The 23,186-nt window shown below is 54.3% G+C and overlaps 1 protein-coding gene and 1 pseudogene across 1 annotated transcript in view; both read left to right on the top strand.

Moving 5' to 3' along the window:
• Positions 1-4,668, top strand: part of LOC129530464 (immunoglobulin superfamily member 3-like) — a 51,989-nt gene extending 47,321 nt beyond the window's left edge. The window contains 3 exon segments of the mRNA XM_063697646.1: positions 2,189-2,258; positions 4,203-4,271; positions 4,596-4,668. Of these exon segments, the coding sequence (XP_063553716.1) occupies positions 2,189-2,258; positions 4,203-4,271; positions 4,596-4,668 (212 nt within the window).
• A 240-nt stretch (positions 4,669-4,908) lies between these two features.
• Positions 4,909-22,904, top strand: LOC129530465 (glutathione hydrolase 1 proenzyme-like; annotated as a pseudogene).
• Positions 22,905-23,186: the final 282 nt, after the last annotated feature.

Below are 23,186 nucleotides of genomic sequence, written 5' to 3'. Positions count from 1 at the left end.
GTAGAGGGCTGACTGGGACAGAATGTGACACACTCAGCATGTGAGGAAAAGCCTCCTTCATTCTGTAGGCCCTACCTCTATTAACATGTCCTTTGATAAAGTGACTCCCCTCCTGTCTCCCCTCTCTGGAATCCTCAGCTGCTGCCAGGCTTCAGCTGTGCCCTATTGAAGGCAGCTCTGTCTCCCTACTTTCCCCAGCCCAGGGTTTTCCTTTTGGGGTCAGCTGCAGGGATCTGGGCCATCCTTTACCCACTCAGACTTTCTTCCTGCCCACCTGCTGCTGTGAATCCTGTATGTCATATACATGTGTGTATATATATATATAATTATTATATTTATGTAATTTATATAATATATTATAATATATAAATATATATAGTATTATATATAAAATTATACTTTAAGTTCTAGGGTACATGTGCACAACGTACAGGTTTGTTATATATGTATACATGTGCCATGTTGGTGTGCTGCACCCATTAACTTGTCATTTACATTAGGTATATCTCCTAATGCTATCCCTCCCCCTTCCCCTCACCCCACGACAGGCCCCAGTGTGTGATGTTCCCCTTCCTGTGTCCAAGTGTTCTCATTGTTCAATTCCAACCTATGAGTGAGAACATGCATGTCTTATATGCTCTCAGGCAGAGAGGAAACTGCTGAGCAGGGCAGGGGACAGAGCCCTGTGGCTCTCCACTTCAGACCCCTCCCGGCTGACTGCCATGGAATGCAGCCACTCAGCAGGGCCAAATCCCCTGATGTTCCTGTTGGCTGTCTAGCCTTCAGGGACAGGTCATGGGGCCTTGGTTCCTGCCCTGTCATCTTCCCAGTCACCCTGATCTTCAGGGGGAGGAATAGCCTGAGAAAGGGCTTGGTCATAGCACCTCCATCCTAGGGCTATTGAGGATCTCACAGTTGTGTGTCTGGTGGGTTCTGTCCAGAGCCCGTTTGAGAGCAGTGGATGACAGGACAGGCCTATGTGACCCAGGCAGGAAGCAATATTGGGTCAGCCTTCATGTCCCCTTCTGTCAGCTTGGGGCAGCCTGGAAGGATGATTGTGGGGTAGGTGTTATGGGCACGAAATAGACCTCAGGTGGAGGCTGCAGGGGCTCTCCGGCACTGTAGACACAGCAGGCCAGGATCAGGGGAGGGAGCCACGACTCAGGGAGACTCTGGCCCATATCCCTGGCAGATGAGGGCCACAGGGGAATGGGCAGCACTGTCCAAAGTCCCCTGGGCTGGGTCCGCAGCTGTTCCTGGCTCAGACTTCTTGGTGGGCTGGTCAGAAACATGCAGTAACTTGGGGCAGTTACCAGGTGGCCAAGTCTGCACTGCTGGGCTCTGTGAGCTTGGGCCAGCTCAGGCCCTCTCTGGGCCCTGCCTTTCTGGGCTGTTCAGGTGGTTCCTTGGGCCTGGGGTGCTAATGTTTCTGGATGGGCAGCAGAACCAGTCTGCACTCAGGGCCCCAGCCCATGTTCCCGGAACACACTTTTAGCATTGACAGCAGCGTGTGGTGAGGCCCCTTAGTCTGGGTTCTGGTCTAGTGCCAGGGGCACCACTACTCCACCACCTCCAGAGCCATCTCTGGGACACTGGCTGTGAGTTCAGATGTTCTGAACAGGGACAGGGAGAGCCAGAGGGACCCAGCCTGGGGCTCACTGGAGGGGCTCGTGGGCAGACAGTGCCCTTTGGAGGGAACTGAGTCTGAAAGGAAGGAAACCCTTTCCCCGGCTCATAGCACCTGCCATCCAGGGCCCTGCCAGGGCTGCGTGAACTTTAGTCATGTGGTGACAGGCCAAGTCACCGTGCCAAGTCACTGTGTGCCTCCTTGCTGCTGTGACGTCAGCTTCCCCATCCTCCCAGCCAGGCTGGATCTCTGTGAGAGGCCTGCCTGTCCTGCACCCTGTGTGGATGCCTCCCACTGTCCACCAGGGCTGCTGGGCACCCCCTGGCTGGTCTCTTGGACTAGGTAAGCTCATGGGTCCTCTGGCCGCTCCTGCTCTTTCCCTGCCTCTGCTCCTCCTCGGAGGTGGCCACCCCCAGATCCCACTCCCAATTCGGAGGCCCCCTGAGGAGTGCTGCAGGGGGCCGCAGGCATGGCTCTGAGCCACTCTGGAGAGTGGGGGGGCCCAGCCAGTTCTGTGGCTGGGATTTTCCCAGGCAGACAAGTCTGTCTCTTCCTCCCCAGCGGGTGCAGCCCAGAACTGTCTTCTGAGGAACAGGTGCTCTCCTGGGCCCCCACTGTCCCCAGGCCTCAGGTAAGCCCATCAGGGTCACAAGGAAGGGGTTCTGGGTTTGAGGCCAACCATAGCAGCTGACCTACTTTCTAGCCTCAGTTTCCCCTAGTGTGTGCAGCTCTCACACTGTTTGGGTGAGAACCAGGCCTCTGGGCTTGGACATTCTTTCAGTGAGTTTTGAGGGTGGAGGGATGGGAAATGGAAGCCCAGGACCTCAGCAGGGTGTCTTCCTCCGAGCCGGGGACATCTGCCTATGGGAGGCTGGGCCCACCCTCCCTTGCTGACCTGCCCTGGGAGGAAGGGACAGGGCCCAGCACTGCCTACTCCCCTCCAAGTTCTTCCCAGCAGTCTAAGCCTGGCTGGGTGCCCCCTGCTCCTCCAGGTGCCTACTTGGGCCTTTGGGTAGACAGATTAACAGACAGGGGAGGCTGGGTCATGGTTTGACCACCCCAGGACCCTGACCGGGGGCTCAGCTCATGACCCTGAGCCTGGGAGAGATGAGGCCATGCCCTCCAGGGCACTCAGCATGACCCGGCCCAGTGGACGGGACTGGGTAGCTTCCTTGGTGCAGGGGACTGTCATGCTAGGACAGGGTCACTCACCAGGCCAGGCCCCTGCCCCATGACTTGTGGTGGAAATGTCCTTTTGTTTTTGTTTTTTGCTTTTGTTTTTTTGAGACGGAGTTTTCCTCTTGTTGCCCAGGCTGCAGTGCAGTGGTGCAATCTTGCCTCACTGCAACCTCCACCTCCCGGGTTCAAGCAATTCTCCTGCCTCAGCTCCTGAGTAGCTGGGATTACAGGCACCTGCCACCATGCCTGGCTAACTTTTTGTATTTTTAGTGGAGATGGGGGTTTCACCATGTTGTCCAGGCTGGACTCCAACTCTTCACCTCAGGTGACCCACCTGCCTCTACCTCCCACAGTGCTGGGATTATAGGCGTGAGCCACGGCACCCGGCCATGTGATGGGAATGTTCTGTGTCCATAATAGATGCTGCATATTGCTGGCCCAGCTCCTGAGGCTCTTTGGACCTCCAGGAATCGGTGTCTCTATCAGGGACCCTTAATCCTGACCCGGACTCCCGGCTGGGACCCAGGGTGTTGGAGTGGCAAGAGCGCTGTCAGGCCTGGTGAAGGGTGTGAGCTGTCCAACGGGGCAAGGAGGAGGCAGGGCCTGTTCTGTAGTTGGACAGACAGAGCCCTCTAGCAGCTTTCTGGAAGACTGAAGGGCAGGCGATGTTGGAGGGAGGGAGTGCAGGCAGCAGCTGTGAGGGAGTTCAGGTCAGAAACAGGTGGCACCTGGATTCACGCTGTGGTAGGTCACGGTGGGGATGAGGGGCTGCTTTGGATTGTGCTGGGGATGTGGGGTGGTGTGCTGTTGCATGACTACTGCCAGGTCTCTCTGCTCTTGGTGTCTGCATCCAGGGCTGGGAGGGGGTCAAATGTATCACACTATCGGCCCCAGGCCCACCAAGCCTGGGGAGGTGGCCACACTTCCACGATGGCATCTGGATGTTCCCTGTGTGTGGGGAGGGCACAGGGACTCCATTCATAGACGACCTCTTGGATAGTGTGTCTGCCTCTGAGGTCAGACGCTCTGCACTGGGACAGGGTGGAGTGGAGGGAAACCCAGCTTGGGGCTCATTGGAGGGGCTTGCTGGCAGACACCTCCCTTTGTGGGAAACTGACTGTGGGAGAGGGGAACTCCAACCTCTGTCACCACATCCCTCTTCCCTGTTGTCACACCTGTCACCTGCTGCCATATCCATGAGACTTCCCAAGGGTCACTGCTGCCACTCACTGCACAGCCTGGAAGGGAGTCCACAGGGGACATAGAGTGAGCAAGAGACCTGTGCCACTCAGGCCTCCTGGGGGTGTCCCCAGTGCAGCCATGATGATAATCACAGCTACCATTCACCAAGTCCTACCCACAGTCTAACCTACTCTATTCACAAAACTCCCAGCAGCAAGGCAAGTGAGGTGCTGCCGTCATCCAGGCTGGACAGTTCAGTGATTTGCCTGAGGCCCCACAGCAGGTGAGTGGCAAGTCCAGCATCAGAGCAGGGCATGCTGGCAGTGCCCCCTGAGCCCCCTTTGCCATGCTTACCACATGCACATCCTGGGCTTCTGCAGGAATGCCCTGTCCCCTACCTGCCCTGCTCCATGCAAAACCCTCTTTGAGCTGTGCCTGGGAGACGTGCTGAGAGAATTCATGGAAACAAATGTGTTACTGACAGCCTCTTTGCCTCCAGAGTTCAACTGGAGACAGAGAAACCAGCCAGAGGCAGAGGGAGGTAACACGGAGTCCCCCAGAAAGGTCTGGGCTGCGCGTGCTTCAGGTAACCTCCCTTGACCTTCAGGAGAACGAGAAGGCTGCCTGATCAGAGAGTCTCTGAAGAAGATCCTGTGGCTGCAGGCTTCAGCAGAGTGTGAGGGAGACCCCAGTTATTTCCTCAGGTGTTTCCACCAAATCCTCCTGTCTTTTGTGGCCAACACCCCAGGCAAGGCTTGGGGTCCCCGTCTGCTGCTGGACGGTAAGTCCTGTCCCCGTGGCAGTGAATCTGTGGGGTGTTCTGATTGTGGGCACTATGGAAGCTAAACCCCATGCTCCAGGTGGGGTGGAGGGTCTTCAGAGGACTCCTGGACAGTGCCAGGCTCTAAGCTGAGGTGGGGGACACAGGAGAAACCAGGCCAGGCCCATCCCTACTGGAGCTTCTCCCTAAGCAGTGGAGGCTCAGCCACTGTGAGGAGGTAGGCAAGGCCCTGCAGAAAGAGGGGTGAGGAAATCTGGGGGCTCCCAGGAAGGGTCGCTGCTGGAGATGGGGTTCTTACCAGGATGGGCTCTGAAGATAAGCAGGGAGGATTTGGGAGGGCAGAGATGAGGCCCAGAGCTTCTGGCAGACAGCATGGCCTGCGCAAAGGTCTGGGGGCCTGACAGCCTGTACGTATTCTGGGAAGCAGGAAGGAGACACAGGCCTTGTGTTTCTGAGCCCCGACTTTAGACTGTGCCCTGTTGGGGAGGGGCCAGGGAATGTCTGAGGCTGGGCCTGACCCTGCTCCTTACCCCGTGGGAGCAGCAGAGCCATGAAGAAGAAGTTAGTGGTGCTGGGCCTGCTGGCCATGGTCCTGGTGCTGTTCATTGTCGTCCTCTGTCTCTGGCTGCCCTCAGCCTCCAAGGAACCTGACAACCATGTGTATACCAGGGCTGCCGTGGCTGCGGATGCCAAGCAGTGCTCGGAGATTGGGAGGTGAGTGGGGCAGGGCATGGGACATGGGCCCTGAAAACTGGGCAAGTGGACCACAGCAATACCTTCACCCCTCTGAGACTCAGTTTCCCCACATGTAAGCTTTGCTTGGACTCTCTCAGTAGCCTTTGGGAAGGGGATGGTGACTCCGAGAGCAGGATGTGGGTCTCCTAGAGCCAAACAGGGCCCCTTTTCTCAGTTCTAAGAGTCTCTGTCTCTTTGGATAAACTCCACTGTTTTGTTGTTTGGTGGCTATTTTTACTTATTTCTTCCTATCTCTCTATCTATCTATCTATCTATCTATCTATCTATCTATCTATCTATCTATCTATCTATCTATTTAGAGATGGAGTTTTGCTCTGTTGCCAGGCTGGAGTGCAGTGGTGCAATCTCAGTTAACTGCAACCTCCGCCTCCCAAGTTCAAGCGATTCTCATGCCTAAGCCTCCCAAGTAGCTGGGATTACAGGCGTGTGCCACCACGCTCAACAGATTTGTGTGTGTGTGTGTGTGTGTGTGTGTGTGTGTGTGTGTGTGTGTGTGTGTGTTTCCGAGACAGAGTATCACTCTGTTACCCAGGCTGGAGGGCAGTGGTGCAATCTTGGCTTACTGCAGCCTCCCCCTCCCAGGTTCAAGTGATTCTCCTGCCTCAGCCTCCACATTAGCTGAGACTACAGGCATGTGCCACCATGCCCAGCTAATTTTTGTATTTTTAGTAGAGACAGGGTTTTGATATGTTGGCCAGGCTGGTCTTGAACTCCTGATCTTGTGATCCTCCCACCTCTGCCTCTCAAAGTGCTGGGATTACAGGTGTGAGCCACTGTGGCCTGGCCTAATTATGGTGTTTTTAGTAGAGATGGGGTTTCACCATGTTGGTCAGGCTGGTCTCGAACTCCTGACCTCAGGTAATCCACCCACCTGGGCCTCCCAAAGTGTTGGGATTACAGGTGTGAGCCACCATGCCCGGCTTATTCTTTTCTGTTTTTTTTTTTTTTGGATAGGAGACAATTTCTTTCTTTCTTTTTTTATTTTATTTTATTATTATTATACTTTAAGTTTTAGGGTACATGTGCACAATGTGCAGGTTTGTTACATATGTACACATGTGCCATGTTGGTGTGCTGCACCCACCAACTCGTCATTTAGCATTAGGTGTATCTCCCAATGCCATCCCTCCCCCCTCCCCCCAAGGAACGCTGTTGCCCAAACAGGGACATGAAGGGCTTATTCTTTTTTTAAGGTGGAGTCTTACTCTGTCACCCAGGCTGGAGTATAGGGGAGCGATCATAGCCCACTGCAGCCTCAAACTCTTGGGTTTAAGTAATCCTCCCGCCTCAGCTTCCTAAAGTGCTGGGATTACAGGTGTGAGCCATGGTGCCTGGCTTCTACTGTTTTATTCTATTTTAGACTCTTATCTCATGTTATATATAAAGATCAGTTCCCTTCTAAAGACTTAAACAGAAAAAATATTATGTTTTTCATATTTTGAGACAGGGTCTTGTTCTGTCACCCAGGCTGGAGTGCAGTGGCATGATCATAGCTCACTGCAGCCTTGAACTCTTGGGCTTAAGCGATCCTCCCACCTCAGCCCCCTGAGTAGCTAGGACTACAGGCGTGCATCACACCTGACTAATTTAAAAAGACTGTTTTGTAGATATGGTCTCACTCTATTGCCCAGGCTGGTCTTGAACTCCTGGCCTCAAGTGATCCTCCACCTTGGCCTCCCAAAGTGCTGAGATTACAGGTGTAAGCCACCATCTCTAGCAGGGAAAAAAAATGTTATTAATGAAGTATAGCAATTTCCCTTTTTGTCCCAATTATAAAAATCATGTACATTTGTTTGCTTCATAAAGAGGAAACTGTCTGGGCAAGGTGGTCTACACCTGTAATCCCAGCACTTTGGGGGGTTGAGGCGGGCAGACCACCCGAGGTCAGGAGTTCGAGACCAGCCTGGCCAACATGGTGCACTCTGTCCCTACTAAAAATATAAAAAGTTAGCGGGGCTTGGTGGTGTGCGCCTATAATCCCAGCTACTCAGGAGGCTGAGGCAGGAGAATCGCTTGAACCCAGGAGGCAGAGGTTGCAGTGAGCTAAGATCATGCCACTGCACTCCAGTCTGGGCAACTGAGTGAAACTCTGTCTCAGAAAAAAAAAAAAAAAGAAAAGAAAAAGAAGAAACTGTAATCGCAGCACTTTGGGAGGTTGAGGCGATAGGATTGCTTTAGACCATGAGTTCGAGACCAGCCTGGGCAACATAGAAAGACCCTATCTCTACAAAAAAGACAAAAAATTGCCCGGTGTGGTGGTTCTTACCTGTAGTCCCAGCTACTCAGGAGACTGAAGTGGGAGGATTGCTTGAGCCCAGGAGGTCAAAGCTGCATTGAGCCAAGACTGTGCCACTGCACTTCATCCTGGGTGACAAAGTGAGACCCTGTCTCATAAAACAAAGGCTGGGCACAGTGGCTCATGCCTGTAATACCAGCACTTTGGGAAGCCAAGGTGGGTGGATTACTTGAGCACAGGAGTTCTTGACCAGCCTGGGCAACATGATGAAACCCCATCTCTACAAAATACACAAACAAACAAAATTGGCTGGGCATGGTGGCATGTGCCCATAGTCCCAGCTACTTGGGAGGCTGAGATGGGAGTGTCAATTGAGCCCAGGAGACTGAGGCTGCAGTGATCTGAGATCACACCACTGCACTCCAGCCTGAGCAACAAAGAGAGACTTTGTCTCCAAAAAAAAAAAAAAAAGAGGCCAAGGCAGGCGGATCATGAGGTCAAGAGATAGAGATCATCCTGGCCAACATGGTGAAACACGGTCTCTACTAGAAATACAAAAATTAGCTGGGCATGGTGGCATGCACCTGTAGTCCCAGCTACTCAGGAGGCTGAGGCAGGAGAATGGCTTGAACCCGGGAGGCAGAGGTTTCAGTGAGCTGAGATCGTGCCACTGCACTCCAGCCTGGCAATAGAGCAAGACTCCATCTCAAAACAAAAAAGAAAGAAACTAAAAACAAAAACCCCAAAACTCGAATGGACTTCTCTTCCATCCTGCTTTGGGCAGGTGGGCAGCAGGGTGTGTATGCGGGGCCAGGGTGGAAGCCTGCAGGTTCTCATGCCTTTATGTGCCATGTGGCAGGGATGCACTGTGGGACGGTGGCTCTGCAGTGGAAGCAGCCATTGCAGCCCTGTTGTGTGTGGGGCTCATGAATGCCCACAGCATGAGCATCGAGGGTGGCCTCTTCCTCACCATCTACAACAGCACCACCCATGAGTGCCTCGGAAGAGGAGAGGGAGAGGGGCAGGGGTTGTGGGTTGGGCCGAGGCACAGCTCGGTGGCCCCCAGGCTCACGTGGCATAAAGGGTTTGGGTGGGTGGGCCTGCCTACCTGCTTCTCCTTCTAGGAAAAGCTGAGGTCATCAATGCCCGCGAGGTGGCCCCCAGGCTGGCCTTTGCCAGCATGTTCAACAGCTCGGAGCAGTCCCAGAAGGGTAAGCCATGCTGCAGACTTGGGGCATGGGTGCAGAGCTGGCTGAGCCACTGGGAAGGGGCCTTGCCCACAGGAGCCTGCTCCCGTCAGGGTTCAGGGGCAGTTCTAGCACCCCCCATCCCTTCCTGGCCCCATAGCACCCTCCCACAATGAGTGGTCGGGACCATCATCACCACGGCAAAGGGCCGGGAGCTTCTGTTATTTCTGCTAAGGCCTCCGGGGCCACTCTGTGCAGCACATGGAAAGAATAATTATTATGCTAGCAGACCTCATGGACCAGGGCTCACTGGGGCCCACGCTCTGCTCTGCACTTTTCACCCACGAGCCTCTCACAACCCTCCCTGCTCCTTTGGGCTAGGGGATGCTGTGTGGATTCCCATTTTACAGGGTGGGGATGCTGAGGCTCAGACAGGTCATGCAAATCATCTGAGGTCACACAGCTGGGAGGTGGTGAAGCTAAAATTGAACCCAGGCTGTCTATATCCTGCCTTTTCAACAGGCATCCCATTCACTCATTTGTTCATTTGTGGGGATGGCGCTCTAGAATGTGAGGTGGAGTCTCTCTTTTCTAATCTGGTCTTAAGTGGAGAGGAGGCCCCCAAATTCCCCAGGTACCTGAAGGGAAGCCACTGTCTATCCAGGAAGCCACTGTCTGTCCCCAAAGGAGGCACAATAAATTGTGAGATAAAAGTTGGAGGATGGGAGGGTCTCAACAACTCAACACCTCTAGTCCTAGCACTTTAGGAGGCCAAGTCAGGAGGAGCACATGAGCCCAGGAGACCTGCCTGGACAACATAGCAAGACTCCATCTCTACAAAAAATGGGAAAAAAAATTAGCTAGGTATGGCGGTGTGTGCTTATGGTCCCAGCTACTCAGGAGGCTAAGGTGGGAGGATCACTTGAGCCCAGGAGGTTGAGGCTGCAGTGAGCCATGTTTATACCACTACACTCTAGCTTGGGCAACAAAGTGAGACCCTGTCAAAAAAAAAAAGGCTGGGCCTTTTTTTCACAGGCTCACGCCTGTAATCCCAGCACTTTGGGAGGCTGAGGCAGATGGATCACCTAGGTCAGGAGTTCAAGACCAGCCTGGCCAACATAGTGAAACCCTTTCTCTATTAAAAGTACAATAAGTCGGGCATGGTGGCACAGGCCTGTAATATCCCAGCTACTCAGGAGGCTAAGGCAGGAGAATCGCTTGAACCCAGGAGGTGGAGATTGCAGTGAGCCGGGATCATGCCACTGCACTCAGCCTGGGCAACAAGAACGAAGCTCCATCTCAAAAAAAAAAAAAAAACAAGTTGGAGGATGGAGGGGCAGGACACACTCACCATAGCAGGCCTTAGACTTCAGGTGGGGGTCCTGGGTGGTGCCCTTTGGAGTCTTCTGCAACATACTCAATGTTTGATTTTTTTTTCTTTTTTTTTTTTTGAGACGGAGTCTCACTCTGTCGCCCAGGTTGGAGTGCAGTGGTGCGATCTCGGCTCACTGCAAGCTCTGCCTCCTGAGTTCACGCCATTCTCCTGCCTCAGCCTCCCGAGTAGCTGGGACTACAGGTGCCTGCCACCACACCCGGCTAATTTTTTGTATTTTTTAGTAGAGACGGGTTTTCACTATGTTGCCCAGGCTGGTCCCTCGATCTCCTGACCTCGTGATCCCCCTGCCTCGGCCTCCCAAAGTGCTGGAATTACAGGCGTGAGCCACTGTGCCCCACCAATCTTTCATTTGTTTTTAATACTCATTGAGAAACTCAGCATCTGTAGACATGAAGTTGCTCAGGGTAAGAGAATGCGGGAATCATAGGCTTGGCACCTTGTGGATGCTTAGAATCATTTATTTAACTAGAATGTATTGAGCATTGTCTTAAAGAATCAGCTGTTGTTCCTGAAGCTGGGGTGAAAAACAAAGATGGCAGATGAAATCTGTGACACTCCAGGTGGGTAAAGAAACTAGGCAGGTGCGGGTGTGTTATGGGCTGTAGAAAAACAGACCTAGAGGGCCTCAAAATCTGGGACTCTATGCAGGGTGACCCAGTCAGGGAAGGGGACATCTGAGCAAAGACCCAGAGGCAGAGATGGGGTCAGGGGAGTTATCTCCTGGTCTGCTATCCAGGTGTGATGGCAGGGACAGAGCCCTGTGGGGAGCTGGGGAGGCTGCAGCAAGTGACCCAAGGGAAATGGCCCAGGTTGTGTGGGATCTCTTAGGTTATGGTGAAGCCTCTGCTTCCTGTCTGAGGGAAGTGGGGGCTCGTGGAGTGTGTGAGTGGAAGGGGATGGATCTGGCCTACGGATTGCTGTGTAAGGGGCAGGGAGCATGTGGGGACCTGTCCAGAGGTCACTGCAGTAGTTCGTGGAGAGGGTGCTGGGAAGTGGCTGATGCTGGACAGACACACTTGGAAGTGGAGCCTGTGGATTTGAAGATGGGTTGGGTGTGATGCTTGTGTAGGGAGTCCCCGGGGACCCCTGATCTTTTGTCTGTACCTGGAAGGATGGGGTGACCCTAATGGAGACAGGCAGGGTTCTCAGGAAGCAGGTTGAGCAGACACTCAGGAGCTCGGTTTTGGGCACGTTGAAGTTTGAGATGCTTTCTTCGAGCAGGCAGGTAGATACTCAGGTCTGGTGATCAGAGGAGCAGTCCAGGCCAGCAGGTCAATTTGGGAGTTGTCAGTGCATAAATGGAGGCTGAAGCTCAGATGTCAAGCAGACCACGAGGAGAGAGAGCAAAGACAGAGGGGAGAGTAGGAGCTAGGATGGCAGGCGGGGGAGACTTGGGTGGAGCCAGGTGCTGGGATGCAGGGGTGGCTCTCAGGGAGAGTGATGAGCCCAGTACAGCTGAGAGGGGCACTGGGCCTGGCAGTGTGGGGGTCACCAGAGAACTTGGCAAGTGTGGCGGCATGAGAGTCTGATTGGCCTGAGGTCAGGAGAAGATTTTTTTCTGATATTGATACATGATATTTTCTATATTTATGGGTACATGTGAGTGCTTGTTACATGCATAGAGTGTATAATGATCAAGGCAGGGTATTTGGAGTCTCCGTCACCTTGAATATTTTTCATTTCTGGGTGTTAGCACCATAGTCCTCTCTTCGTTACTTTGAAATATACAAAATACTGTTGCTAAGCATCATCACCCTGGTCTGCTATCAAAGATTAGAACTTCTCCTGTCTTAGCTGGGCACGGTGGCTCACGCCTGTCATCCCAGCACCTTGGAAGGCTGAGGTGGGTGGATGACCTGAGGTCAGGAGTTTGAAACCAGCCTGGCCAACATGGCAAAACCCCATCTGTACTAAAAATCCAAAAATTAGCCTGGTGTGCTGGCCTGTGCCTGTAAACCCAGCGACTCGGGAGGCTGAGGCAGGAGAATCGCTTGAACCTGGGAGACGGAGGTTGTAGTGAGCTGAGATCATGCCACTGCACTGCAGTCTGGGAGACAGAGCAAGACTCCATCTCAAAAACAAACAAACAAAAAACAAAACAAAACAGAAAAGAACTTCTGTCTAACTACAAGGTGGAAGGAATCATGTGCTGGGTGTCAGACCTTCCGGGATGTATGTGCAGCTTCTAGGAATTGAAACCACCAGCTCTTGGAAACTTGTGCCAGGCTTCAGGGTGGGAGAGGCAGTTCTAGAGCCGCAGCCGCAAAGCCAAACCAAATGGCCCCAACATCTCTCGCAAGAGCAGGAGAGTACCTGGGGGCAGAGGCCATAGTTGTACCTTTCTGGGCAAAGGGTCAGTGTCTGTAGTGTCCATATGGGCAGTGGGGCTCGGGGGGAAGCAGGCCCAGGGGTCTGTTTCCAATGACCTCCTCAAAAGTCAGAACTGGAAGGCAAAACCCCTTATAGACTGGGTGCACCTGTAATCCCAGCATGTTGGGAGGCTGAGGTGGGAGGATTGCTTGAGGCCAGAGTTTGAGACCAGTCTTGGCAACGTAGCAAGACCCCTGTCTCTACAAAAAATAAAAATAAAAAATTAGGCTGGGAGTGGTGGCTCACGCCTGTAATCCCAAAACTCTGAGAGGCTGAGGAGGATGGATCACCTGATATTAGGAGTTCAAGACCAGCCTGACCAACCTGGTAAAACCCCGTCTCTACTAAAAATGCAAAAATTAACAAGGCATGGTTGTACATGCCTGTAATCCCAGCTACTTGGGATGCTGAGGCAGGAGAATTACTTGAACTCGGGAGGTGGAGGTTGGAGTGAGCCAAGATTGTGCCATTGCACTCCAGCCTGGGCAACAAGAGTGAAACTCCATCTCAAAAAAAAAAAAAAAAAAAGCCACGTGTAGTGGGGTATGTCTGTAGTCTTAGGTACTTCAGAGGCTGAGGTGGGAGGATCGCTTGAGCCTGGGAAGCCAAGGCTGCAGTGAGCCGTGATTGCACCACTGCACTCCAGCTGGGACAAAAGAGTGAGACTCTGTCTCAAAACAGACAAACAAACAAAAACCCTTATAGTTGGATGGAGAAACTGAGGCTGGGAAAGGGGACAGGATGGAGGTTAAGGCTCAGTCTTGCCTCTCTGGGGCAGTAGAAAAGAGGAAGGGAGCCCTTTCTTGGGGCTGGCTGTGTCTTGAAGGTGGCCTGTGCTTGACCTGGGTCAGGGTGGGATCTGCTCTTGTTTTGGCACATTCTGGTGGAGTCCATGAGTCTTACAGGATAAGCCCTTGTGGTCAGCGAGATGGGAGGGGGTCTGGCCTGGCACAGGATTTTAGACATGCAGGCACCTGCACAGACAGACACCTCATCCTGGGACAGCAAAACCCAGCCGCATGCTACTGCTTCCCCTCCTGTGCCCTCCTCAGACATCCCTGGTCCATGTACACTCCTACCTGCTGAGCCCCTCTTAAAAAAAATTAAACATCCCCTCCTAAAAAAAAAAAAATTAAAATTAAAAAATAAATAAAAAAATTAAAAATCCCCTTCTGCTGGGTGTGGTGTTCACGCCTGTAATCTCAGCTACTCAGGAGGCTGAGGTGGGAGGATTGCTTGAATCCAGGAGTTCGAGATCAGGCTGGGCAAGATGGCAAGACCCCAACTCAAAAAAGAAAAAAAAAATCTTTCCTCCTAAGCCTCATTGCCCCATCTGTAAAACGAGTCAGGGACTGTGCCTGGGATGCTGCCTGCGAGAGATCCCGATGTCCTCCACTCAGGGTCACTAACTGTGGCTCTCTCTCCCCAGGAGGGCTGTCGGTGGCGGTGCCTGGGGAGATCCGAGGCTATGAGCTGGCACACCAGCGGCATGGGCTGCCGCTGGGCTGCCCTGGGCTCGCCTCTTCCAACCCAGCATCCAGCTGGCCCGCCAGGGCTTCCCCATGAGCAAGGGCTTGGCAGCAGCCCTGGAAAACAAGCGGACGGTCATCGAGCAGCAGCCTGTCTTGTGGTATGTCTGTGGGTGCGGCCCCCTGACACAGGCAGGGCAGGCACAGCCCAAGGACCTTGCAGGCTGTAGCAGCAGTGGAGCGGCCCTCTGCCTTCAGGACCCTGCGCTGATAATGGGATGAGGAGATACAGACCCTTCCCACCACGTGTGGGGACACGTTCTGAGCGTGGGGTCCCAGTGGCCACTGTGGCTGGCCATGTGTCCTGAGTGGCAAGGGACACTAGGAGGTTCCCGGAAGGGACACTAGGAGGATGAGCGCTGAGTGACAGGGCCACCCACCTGTGACAGGCGCTGCCCCTGCTTTGTGCTGGTCTCCTGTGTGGGCAGGTGTGTGGGGTGGTCTAGCTAAGTCCACCCCACCTGCTGCCTCACATGAGCCCCCTCTGCCCCAGTGAGGTGTTCTGCCGGGATAGAAAGGTGCTTCGGGAGGGGGAGAGACTGACCCTGCCACGGCTGGCTGACACCTATGAGACGCTGGCCATTGAGGGTGCCCAGGCCTTCTACAACGGCAGCCTCACGGCCCAGATTGTGAAGGACATCCAGGCGGCCGGTGAGTGGGTAACCTCAAGGGCCTGGGTGAGGAACTCTGCAGTGGAAACCCTGAGCTGTAGCCCAGAGCCATGGGGTCCTCCTGTCTTGCCTGAGCCTGCAGGAAGTTCCTGGTGGAGGAGGGTCAGTGACTGGCCATGTGGGTCCACAGCTCCTGCTTATATCAAAACCAAGAGAGGCCACACAGTCCAGGAGAGCAAGTCCCTGTTGGGGTAAATGCAGGTGTAGGCAAGAGCCAAGGCTAGGGAAGCACTAGAATACAGCCTGAAGATCCAGGAGGACTTCTTGGAGGAGGTGGTGGCTGGGCTGCAGATAACTTCGTTAGGCAGAGAGAGGAAGGGATTCCTAGCAGAGGAACAGCTGGGCTAAGGCCCAGTAGAGGGGGCTTTGATTCACCAAGAGGGTTACAAGGGATGAGGGTCGCCTTGAGAGAGGCATGGGGAAGGGGATTTGTAGGGCAGGGGCCTGGAGCTTGGCTGTGGCTTTCTTCCGGTAATTTTTGTCACTGTTTCATGGAGGAGGGTGATTAGCTTGTCGACCTTTACCACTGAGGCTGGAAATTGGCATGCCAATACCCTGTCTGTCTGGAGCTGACTCCAGGAGAATTAAGAGCCTCCCTCCCTCCCTCTATCCATTCATCGTGAGGAGAAGAGGCCAAGCAGCAGGGACGCCGGCAGGAATTCTCCAATTAGAAAAGGCCCTCTGAGCCAGGTGCATGGCTCACGTCTGTAATCCCAGCACTTTGGGAGGCCCAGGCGGGTGGATCACCTGAGGTCAGGAGTTCAAGACCAGCCTGGCCAACATGGTGAAACCCTGTCTCTACTAAAAATGCAAAATTAGTCAGGCATGGTGGGTTGTACCTGTAATCCCAGCTACTTGGGAGGCTGTGGCAGGAGAATCGCTAGAACCTGGGGGGCTGAGGTTGCAGTGAGCCGAGATTGCACCACTGCACTCCACAGAGTGAGACTCCATCTCATAAAAAAAAAAAGAAAGAAAAGGCCCTCTGAGGCCAAGCTTGGTGTCTCATGCCTGTAATCCCAACACTTTGGGAGGCTGAGGTAGAAGTTGAGGCCAGGAGGTCCAAGACAAGGCTGGGCAACATAGTGAGTCTACAAAAAAAATATTGAGAATCTACATAAATACAGTGGGGGTGGGGGTGGGGAACAAGAAAACAAAAAATTCAAAGCATAGTGAAAAGAAATATAGCAAAACCCGGCAGGGCATGGTGGCTCGCGCCTGTAATCCCAGAACTTTGGGAGGCCGAGGCGTGTGGATACAGGGTCAGGAGATCCAGACCATCCTGGCTAACACAGTGAAACCTGTCTCTACTAAAAATACAAAAAAATTAGCCAGGTGTGGTGGTGGGTGCCTGCATTACCAGCTACTTGGGAGGCTGAGGCAGGAGAATGGCATGAACCTGGGAAGCGGAGCTTGCAGTGAGCCGATATCACGCCACTGCACTCCAGCCTGGGCGATAGAGTGAGACTCCATCTCAAAAAAAAAAAAAAAAAAAAAAAAAAGAAATATAGCAAAACACAACAAAAAAAATTAAAATTTGCTGGGTGTAGTTGTGCCTTTAGTCTCAGCTACCGGGGAGGGTCTGCTGGAGGATCACTTGAGCCCAGGAGTTCAAGGCTGTGATTAAGCCACTGCACTCCAGCCTGGGTGACAGAGCAAGATCCTTTCTCTAAAAAAAAAAAAAAAAAAAACAGAAAACACTCTCTGGCCACAGATGAGAGAAGGCAGACAGGAAGCCACTAAGCCAAGCAGGCAGAGGGCAGGTGGCCCCAGACTGGCTGTCAGGTGGTGAGCAGTGTCAGGGAGACAGGAGTGCCAGAGCTGGTGAGGTTCCCAAGGAGGTGAGGTTGCCTGTGGCCCCCTCCCAGGGCACAGTCCCACCCCTCCAGTAGTGCACTCTGTCCTCCCTGGTAGGTACAGGCTTTTCCCCACCACCATGGTGCAGCCATGCCTGCCCCCAACACCACTGGTGCAGCTCCATCCTCCACGCAGTGGTGCAGCCCCATCCCAGTGCCCATTCGAGCTGCTGTCCCATTGCAGGGGGCATTGTGACAGCTGAGGACCTGAATAACTACTGTGCTGAGCTGATCGAGCACCCGCTGAACATCAGCCTGGGAGACGCGGTGCTGTACATGCCCAGTGCGCGGCTCAGTGGGCCCGTGCTGGCCCTCATCCTTAACATCCTCAAAGGTGAGTGGTTGCACCACAGCCGTGTGGTAGGACCCATGACACTGCCTCTCTCTCCCCACGCCCCACCCCTGCTGCATCTCTGCTCGGCCCCCATGCCACATCTTTCCATCACTGAGCCCCCGAGGTGTGTCCCTGCGTCACAGCTCACCATGTCCTGAAGGAGGCAGTGCAGAGCGACAGGGCTGAAGCGGGCAATGCTCAAGGGTTGGAGGAGGAACAGGAGTCATCAGGAGGGAGAGAGGTGCAGGAGCTCAGGGCTGCAGGGCCTGGTCCAGAGGGTACCCTGGTCCAGTGGGTGACCCTGCCACTTGGTCACTGAATGGCCAGAGCTGATGCGTGACGTGAGGCCCAGGCTCGGGAGCCCTCACCTTACTTCACTTTCACCACAGCCTTCTGAAGCAGCTGCTGCTATTGGTTATTAAATGCTCCTTGAGGTGGGCAAAGTGGCTCAGGCAGTTGTTAACCCTCTGAGCCCCTCAGAGTCTCTAGGGCTCAGCAACATGCACCTGGCTCTGATCAACTAGGGTACAACTTCTCCCGGGAGAGCGTGGAGACCCCCGAGCAGAAGGGCCTGATGTACCACCGCATCGTAGAGGCTTTCCGGTTTGCCTACGCCAAGAGGACCCTGCTTGGGGACCCCAAGTTTGTGGATGTGACTGAAGTAAGGGGCAGGGGCTGGGCCACTGTGGGTGTGGGGCCTGCTGTAGAGGCATCGGGTGGGCTCGCCAGGGTGGCTACAGCCTCACATATGCTTTATGAATCCATTCCTGCCACAAACTTTGATTGCGGGCCTACTGTGTGCTCAGATGGACTGGTGGGTGACCCCCAGTCTTGGCTTCTGCCCCACAGAACTGACAGTGTGGGGAATTAGTGGCCACCCTCCTACCTCAGGTCCTTTGCACATGCTGTGGTTCTCAAGTGCTCAGTGCTGAGATGAGGAACACATGGGGGCATTGCAGCCCTCGGGCATGGTGAGATGGATGGGTGAAAGGGAGAGGGCCAGGTGAACAGAGACCTCGGCCACCCACTCCCTGTCACTCCAAACTAACGCTTCCCAGATGCCACCCTCAGCCCTGCACCACCTGACCCACTCACTCAGTAGCTGCCTCAGCTCCACGCTGGGTCCCTATAAGACCCTGTCATATCCCTTCCTGCTGAGGATCCTCACATTCCTCCTTACCTACTTGGGTCCTTGGCATTCCTGGGTGGATCTGCAGACCCCCCTACACTGACCAGTGGCCTCCCAGGAGGGGCGTCAGCTGCCCGGGTGGTGTCTTCTCTTTCCCCGTGAGCATTCTGCACCTCTGACTCCCGCTGCAGCCAGTGACCTGGTGTCTTGTCTCTCTGAGGGGACAGAGCCACTGCAGCGTGTCCCTCTGCCCTCCCTTTTGGCTAAGGCCAGCTCTTTCATCTACTTGCTGGCTCGGGGTGCTGTTCCTACAATGCTCCTTTCTGCCTCTGACGATTTACTTCTTTATCACGGATTATTCCCGAAAGAAAGGCAGCTGTTGTTGCTCTAGAAATTTCTATCTGCTGCCTCCTTCTGTCCTTTGCTCCTCTTAGAGCAAATATGGCTGGGCTATGTCCTCTCTCCCTTCAGGGTATCCCCTCCCCTGCTCTATCCCCATGCCACCAGATCTCCATGTCCAGCCTCAGTTTCCCCATCAGGCCCCACTCAGCAGCATCTCACACAGCTCACCACAATCTCCTCGAGTTTTCATTTTGCAAATTTTTCGCACCTACAAAAATGTAAAAAAATCCCAAAACTGCCCAAGCATCAATGTTCCCTTTTCCTGGAGTCTGCAGTGTGGACGTTTCTGCCAGATTTCCTAACTCTCTCCGTCTCCACCCACATCCATTGGGATTCGTGTTTTTCTGAAGGATTCCACAGTAGGTTACTGAAGTCACACCTCAGGGTGTGTCTCAAAAGTGAGACTTGAACATAGCACAGCAGGATGTTGGGGTGACACAACCTGCTGTCCCTTCTCTTTGCCTACAGTAGGCTCCCTTGGCTGTTTTGTTTTTGTTGTGTTTTTGTTTAGACACAGAGTCCCTGTCATCCAGGTTGGAGTGCAGTGGTGTGATCTTGGCTCACTGCAGCCTCAACCTCCAGGGCTCAAGCAGTCCTCCCACTTCAGCCCCCTGAGCAGCTGGGACCAGAGGCACGTGCCACCAAACCTGGATAATTTTTGTATTTTTTTTAGAGACAGGGTCTTGCCCAGACTGGTCTCAAACTCCTGGGGTCAAACTATCTTCCCACCTCAGCCTCCCAAATTGCTGGGATTACAGGTGTGTGTGTGTGTTTTTTTTTTTTTTTTTTTGAGATAGAGTCTTGCTCTGTCACGCAGGCTGGAGTGCAGTGGCGCTATCTCAGCTCGCTGCAAGCTCCGCCTCCTGGGTTCACGCCATTCTCCTGCCTCAGCCTCCCAAGTAGCTGGGACTACAGGCGCCTGCCACTGCGCCCAGCTAATTTTTTGTATTTTTAGTAGAGACGGGGTTTCACCATGATTGCGATCTCCTGACCTCGTGATCCGCCTGCCTCGGCCTTCCAAAGTGCTGGGATTACAGGCATGAGCCACCGTGCCTGGCCTGTTTTGTTGATTTTTAAAGCCCTGGGCAGTAGTCTTGGAAAATGTCCCACATCGTGGATTTGCCTTTCTGTTTCCTTGAGGGCAGTTTCAGACAGAACACCTTTCCCTGGGATTGGTCAACTAATCTGTGGGGTGTTGCTGAAACTTTATTTTATTTTATTATATTTTATATTTTATTTTTGAGACGGAGTCTCGCTCTGTCCCCCAGGCTGTCCCCCAGGCTGGAGTGCAGTGGCGGGATCTCGGCTCACTGCAAGCTCCGCCTCCCAGGTTCACGCCATTCTCCTGCCTCAGCCCCCCAAGTAGCTGGGACTACAGGTGCCCACCACTGCGCCCAGCTAACTTTTTGTATTTTTAGTAGAGACGGGGTTTCACTGTGTTAGCCAGGATGGTCTCGATCTCCTGACGTCGTGATCCGCCCTCCCAAAGTGCTGGGATTTCAGGCCTCGGCCTCCCAAAGTGCTGGGATTACAGGCATGAGCCACCGCGCCCGGTGTTGAAACTCTCTTGAGGCATTTTCTTCGGCCTTTGGGTCCATCCTCTCTGTCTCCTCCTTGACCTCCTCATCTCCTCCTCGCCACTGCCTTGGGGACCTTGGCCAGGCTCATGGCATCCAGCAGCCACTCAATGTCAATACTTCCATGTTCATCTCTCAGCCTGCCCTTGCCTGTGAACCCATGCTTATTTATTTATTTTTTTTATACTTGCACCCATGCTCTTCAGGTCTGATGAAGTGTCCAATATCAAGCTTCTGACCATCCCCAAACCTGCCCCTTCTGCAGGGTTTACCTCGCTAGTCGGCACCATCCTTGATTCTTCTCTTTCTCCCACCCAGGCCATCATCTCTTGCCTGGTTGATATCCACAGCCTCCCCTTTGGGATTTATCCTTATCCCTGTCATAGCTGCCAGAGGGACCATGTGAAAACACTCCCCAGCCTGCTCATTCCTCTGCCCTAAGCCTGCATGGCACAGAGCAAAAGCCAGTTTTTATGGGACCTAGGAGGTCCTGTGGGTTGGGCCCCAGCCTGCATCTTCATCCTCTTCTCCCCACCCCACTCCATTCACTCTCTGCCTATGGCTCACCAGCCTATACCACCTGCCTCAGGGCCTTTGCACTGACCATTTAGGCTGCATTCCAGGCTCTTTTCACACGTTGCCTCCTCTGAGAAGCCCTCCCTGACCACTCTGCCCATACCTCATGCCTCTTGATTCCCCTTACCTGACTTGTGGTTTCAGCACTTTCCCTGTGTGTGTTTGTTTTTCTTGGCATGAGGGCAGGACCTAAGTGTCTGTTCCCTGTTGATTCCCCAGTGCCAGGCATGCAGTGCAAACTCTAGAAATATTTTTTGCATGAAGGAATGAGTGATTGAATGCGGCAAGGGTCTGGAGGCTCAGGACCAGGCAGACAGACATTCAGAGTTACTGAAACGCAACAGAGACAGGGAGTCAGACTGGTCGTGCAAGGTCCTGGGCCTGCCCTTGGGTCCTGGGGAGCCACGGAAGGTTGTGGGTGCTAGAAGGTTTTGGTCAGAGTCACAGTCAGGGGCCTTCTGAGACCTGTGCCCCCTCCCCACCCTCCCTCCCCACCTCATCAGGCCAGCTCTGGGGTCTCGGCAGGTGGTCCGCAACATGACCTCTGAGTTCTTCGCTGCCCAGCTCCAGGCCCAGATCTCTGACAACACCACTCACCCGATCTCCTACTACAAGCCCGAGTTCTACACGCCGGATGACAGGGGCACTGCTCACCTGTCTGTCATCACAGAGGACGGCAGTGCTGTGTCCGCCACCAGCACCATCAACCTCTAGTAGGGGCTGCTGGGCCGCCTGGGTGGGAAAGTGCCAGAGACGGGTGGCCCAGGGACCGCCCACTTATCCAGTAAGGTGGCTCCGTCACCTCTTTTCCTGGTGGGAAACTGAGGCCCAATCTTGGTAGCTTATCCTGGGCCTCTCAGTGAGTATGTTACAGCCTCAGTGGGTGGATAGGGACCAGGCTGGGCCAGGCAAGGTCGGGCGCTGTCTGACCCGGCTGGGTGGAAGCTTTGGCCCCAAGGTCTGCTCCCTGGTCAGCGGGATCCTGTTCAATAATGAATGGACGACTTCAGCTCTCCCAGCATCACCAATGAGTTTGGGGTACCCCCCTCACCTGCCAATTTCATCCAGCCAGGTATGGGGTGGAAGTCCGGGGGTGGGGGACTGGGGTGGAGAGGGGCGGGTGTCCTGGGCAGGCAGCTGACGGGCATCCCTGTCTTCTCCCATCAGCCGCAGGGAAGCAGCCGCTCTCATCCATGTTCCCAACGATCATGGTGGGCCAGGACGGCCAGGTCCGGATGGTGGTGGGAGCTGCTGGGGGCACGCAGATCACCACAGCCACTGCACTGGTATGCGTCACCCCTTTTCTCCCTGGCCCTTCCCACTCCGCACAGCCCCCAAGCCATGCTGATCACACTCCCATGCCCCAGGCCATCATCTACAACCTCTGGTTCGGCTATGACGTGAAGCGGGCCGTGGAGGAGCACCGGCTGCACAACCAGCTTCTGCCCAACATCACGACAGTGGAGAGAAACATTGACCAGGTGGGCCAGGGGTTGGAGAAACTGAGTCACGGTGTGGGGCCCCAGAGCATCCTGGGCTGGAGGCCTGGATCATCACAGAGTGGACAATGGTTGGTGTCCTCTCTCTAGTGTCTGGGCCGTCTGGAGCCCCTGTGCCATGAGGGCCAAACCCCCTGCTCCAATGAGACCCAGAAGGCCCCAACCTGCTCTTCCTGATGACCTGGCCTGAAATGGCACCACCTGGGCTGAGGCCTGTGACCACACAGGCGTGGTTCAGGTGGCATCTGGAGCCCTGCTCAGGCTTCCCCTCTCCTCCCACCTCCAGGCAGTGACTGCAGCCCTGGAGACCCAGCACCATCACACCCAGATCGCGTCCACCTTCATCGCTGTGGTGCAAGCCATCGTCTGCACGGCTGGTGGCTGGGCAGCTGCCTCGGAGTCCAGGAAAGGCGGGGAACCTGCTGGCTACTGGTTGCTCCAGGCAGACAAGGATGACAAGCAATCCAGGGACAAGATACTCACGAGGATGAGGAAGAGGACTTTGGGGGACGGGCTTCCCCTGTGAGCAGGAGAGCAGCATAATAAATGAGGCCACTGTGCCAGGCTCCAGGTGGCCTCCCTGGCCTGTCTCCCCACTCTCTGGGCCTCAGTGTATTGTGTGTGAAATGGAGCCATCTGGCTGGGGAGGAACAGAGAGGTGGGATTCGGAGATCTTCACAATGCGGGCACTGGAACTAGCCTCAGCATCTTCAGCATGGGGAGAGCGGGGCACAAGGCTGGGGGCCAGGGGAAGGTTCACACCAAGCCCTGCCACTTCCCACCCTGATCCCTCGGACTTTGGGGCCAGGCCCTCCCTTACTGGGGCTGGGCAGTGACACTACCTAGGAGCAGCCACCAGGGGGTGTCACGACCCTGGCGCTTTCTTAGGCAGAGGGTGGCCA

This window comes from Gorilla gorilla, chromosome 14 (genome assembly GCF_029281585.2).
Source record: "Gorilla gorilla gorilla isolate KB3781 chromosome 14, NHGRI_mGorGor1-v2.1_pri, whole genome shotgun sequence".
NCBI lineage: Eukaryota > Metazoa > Chordata > Mammalia > Primates > Hominidae > Gorilla > Gorilla gorilla.
The sequence above is the reverse complement of the archived record's forward strand: the minus strand, read 5'-3'. Positions and strand labels throughout refer to the sequence as shown.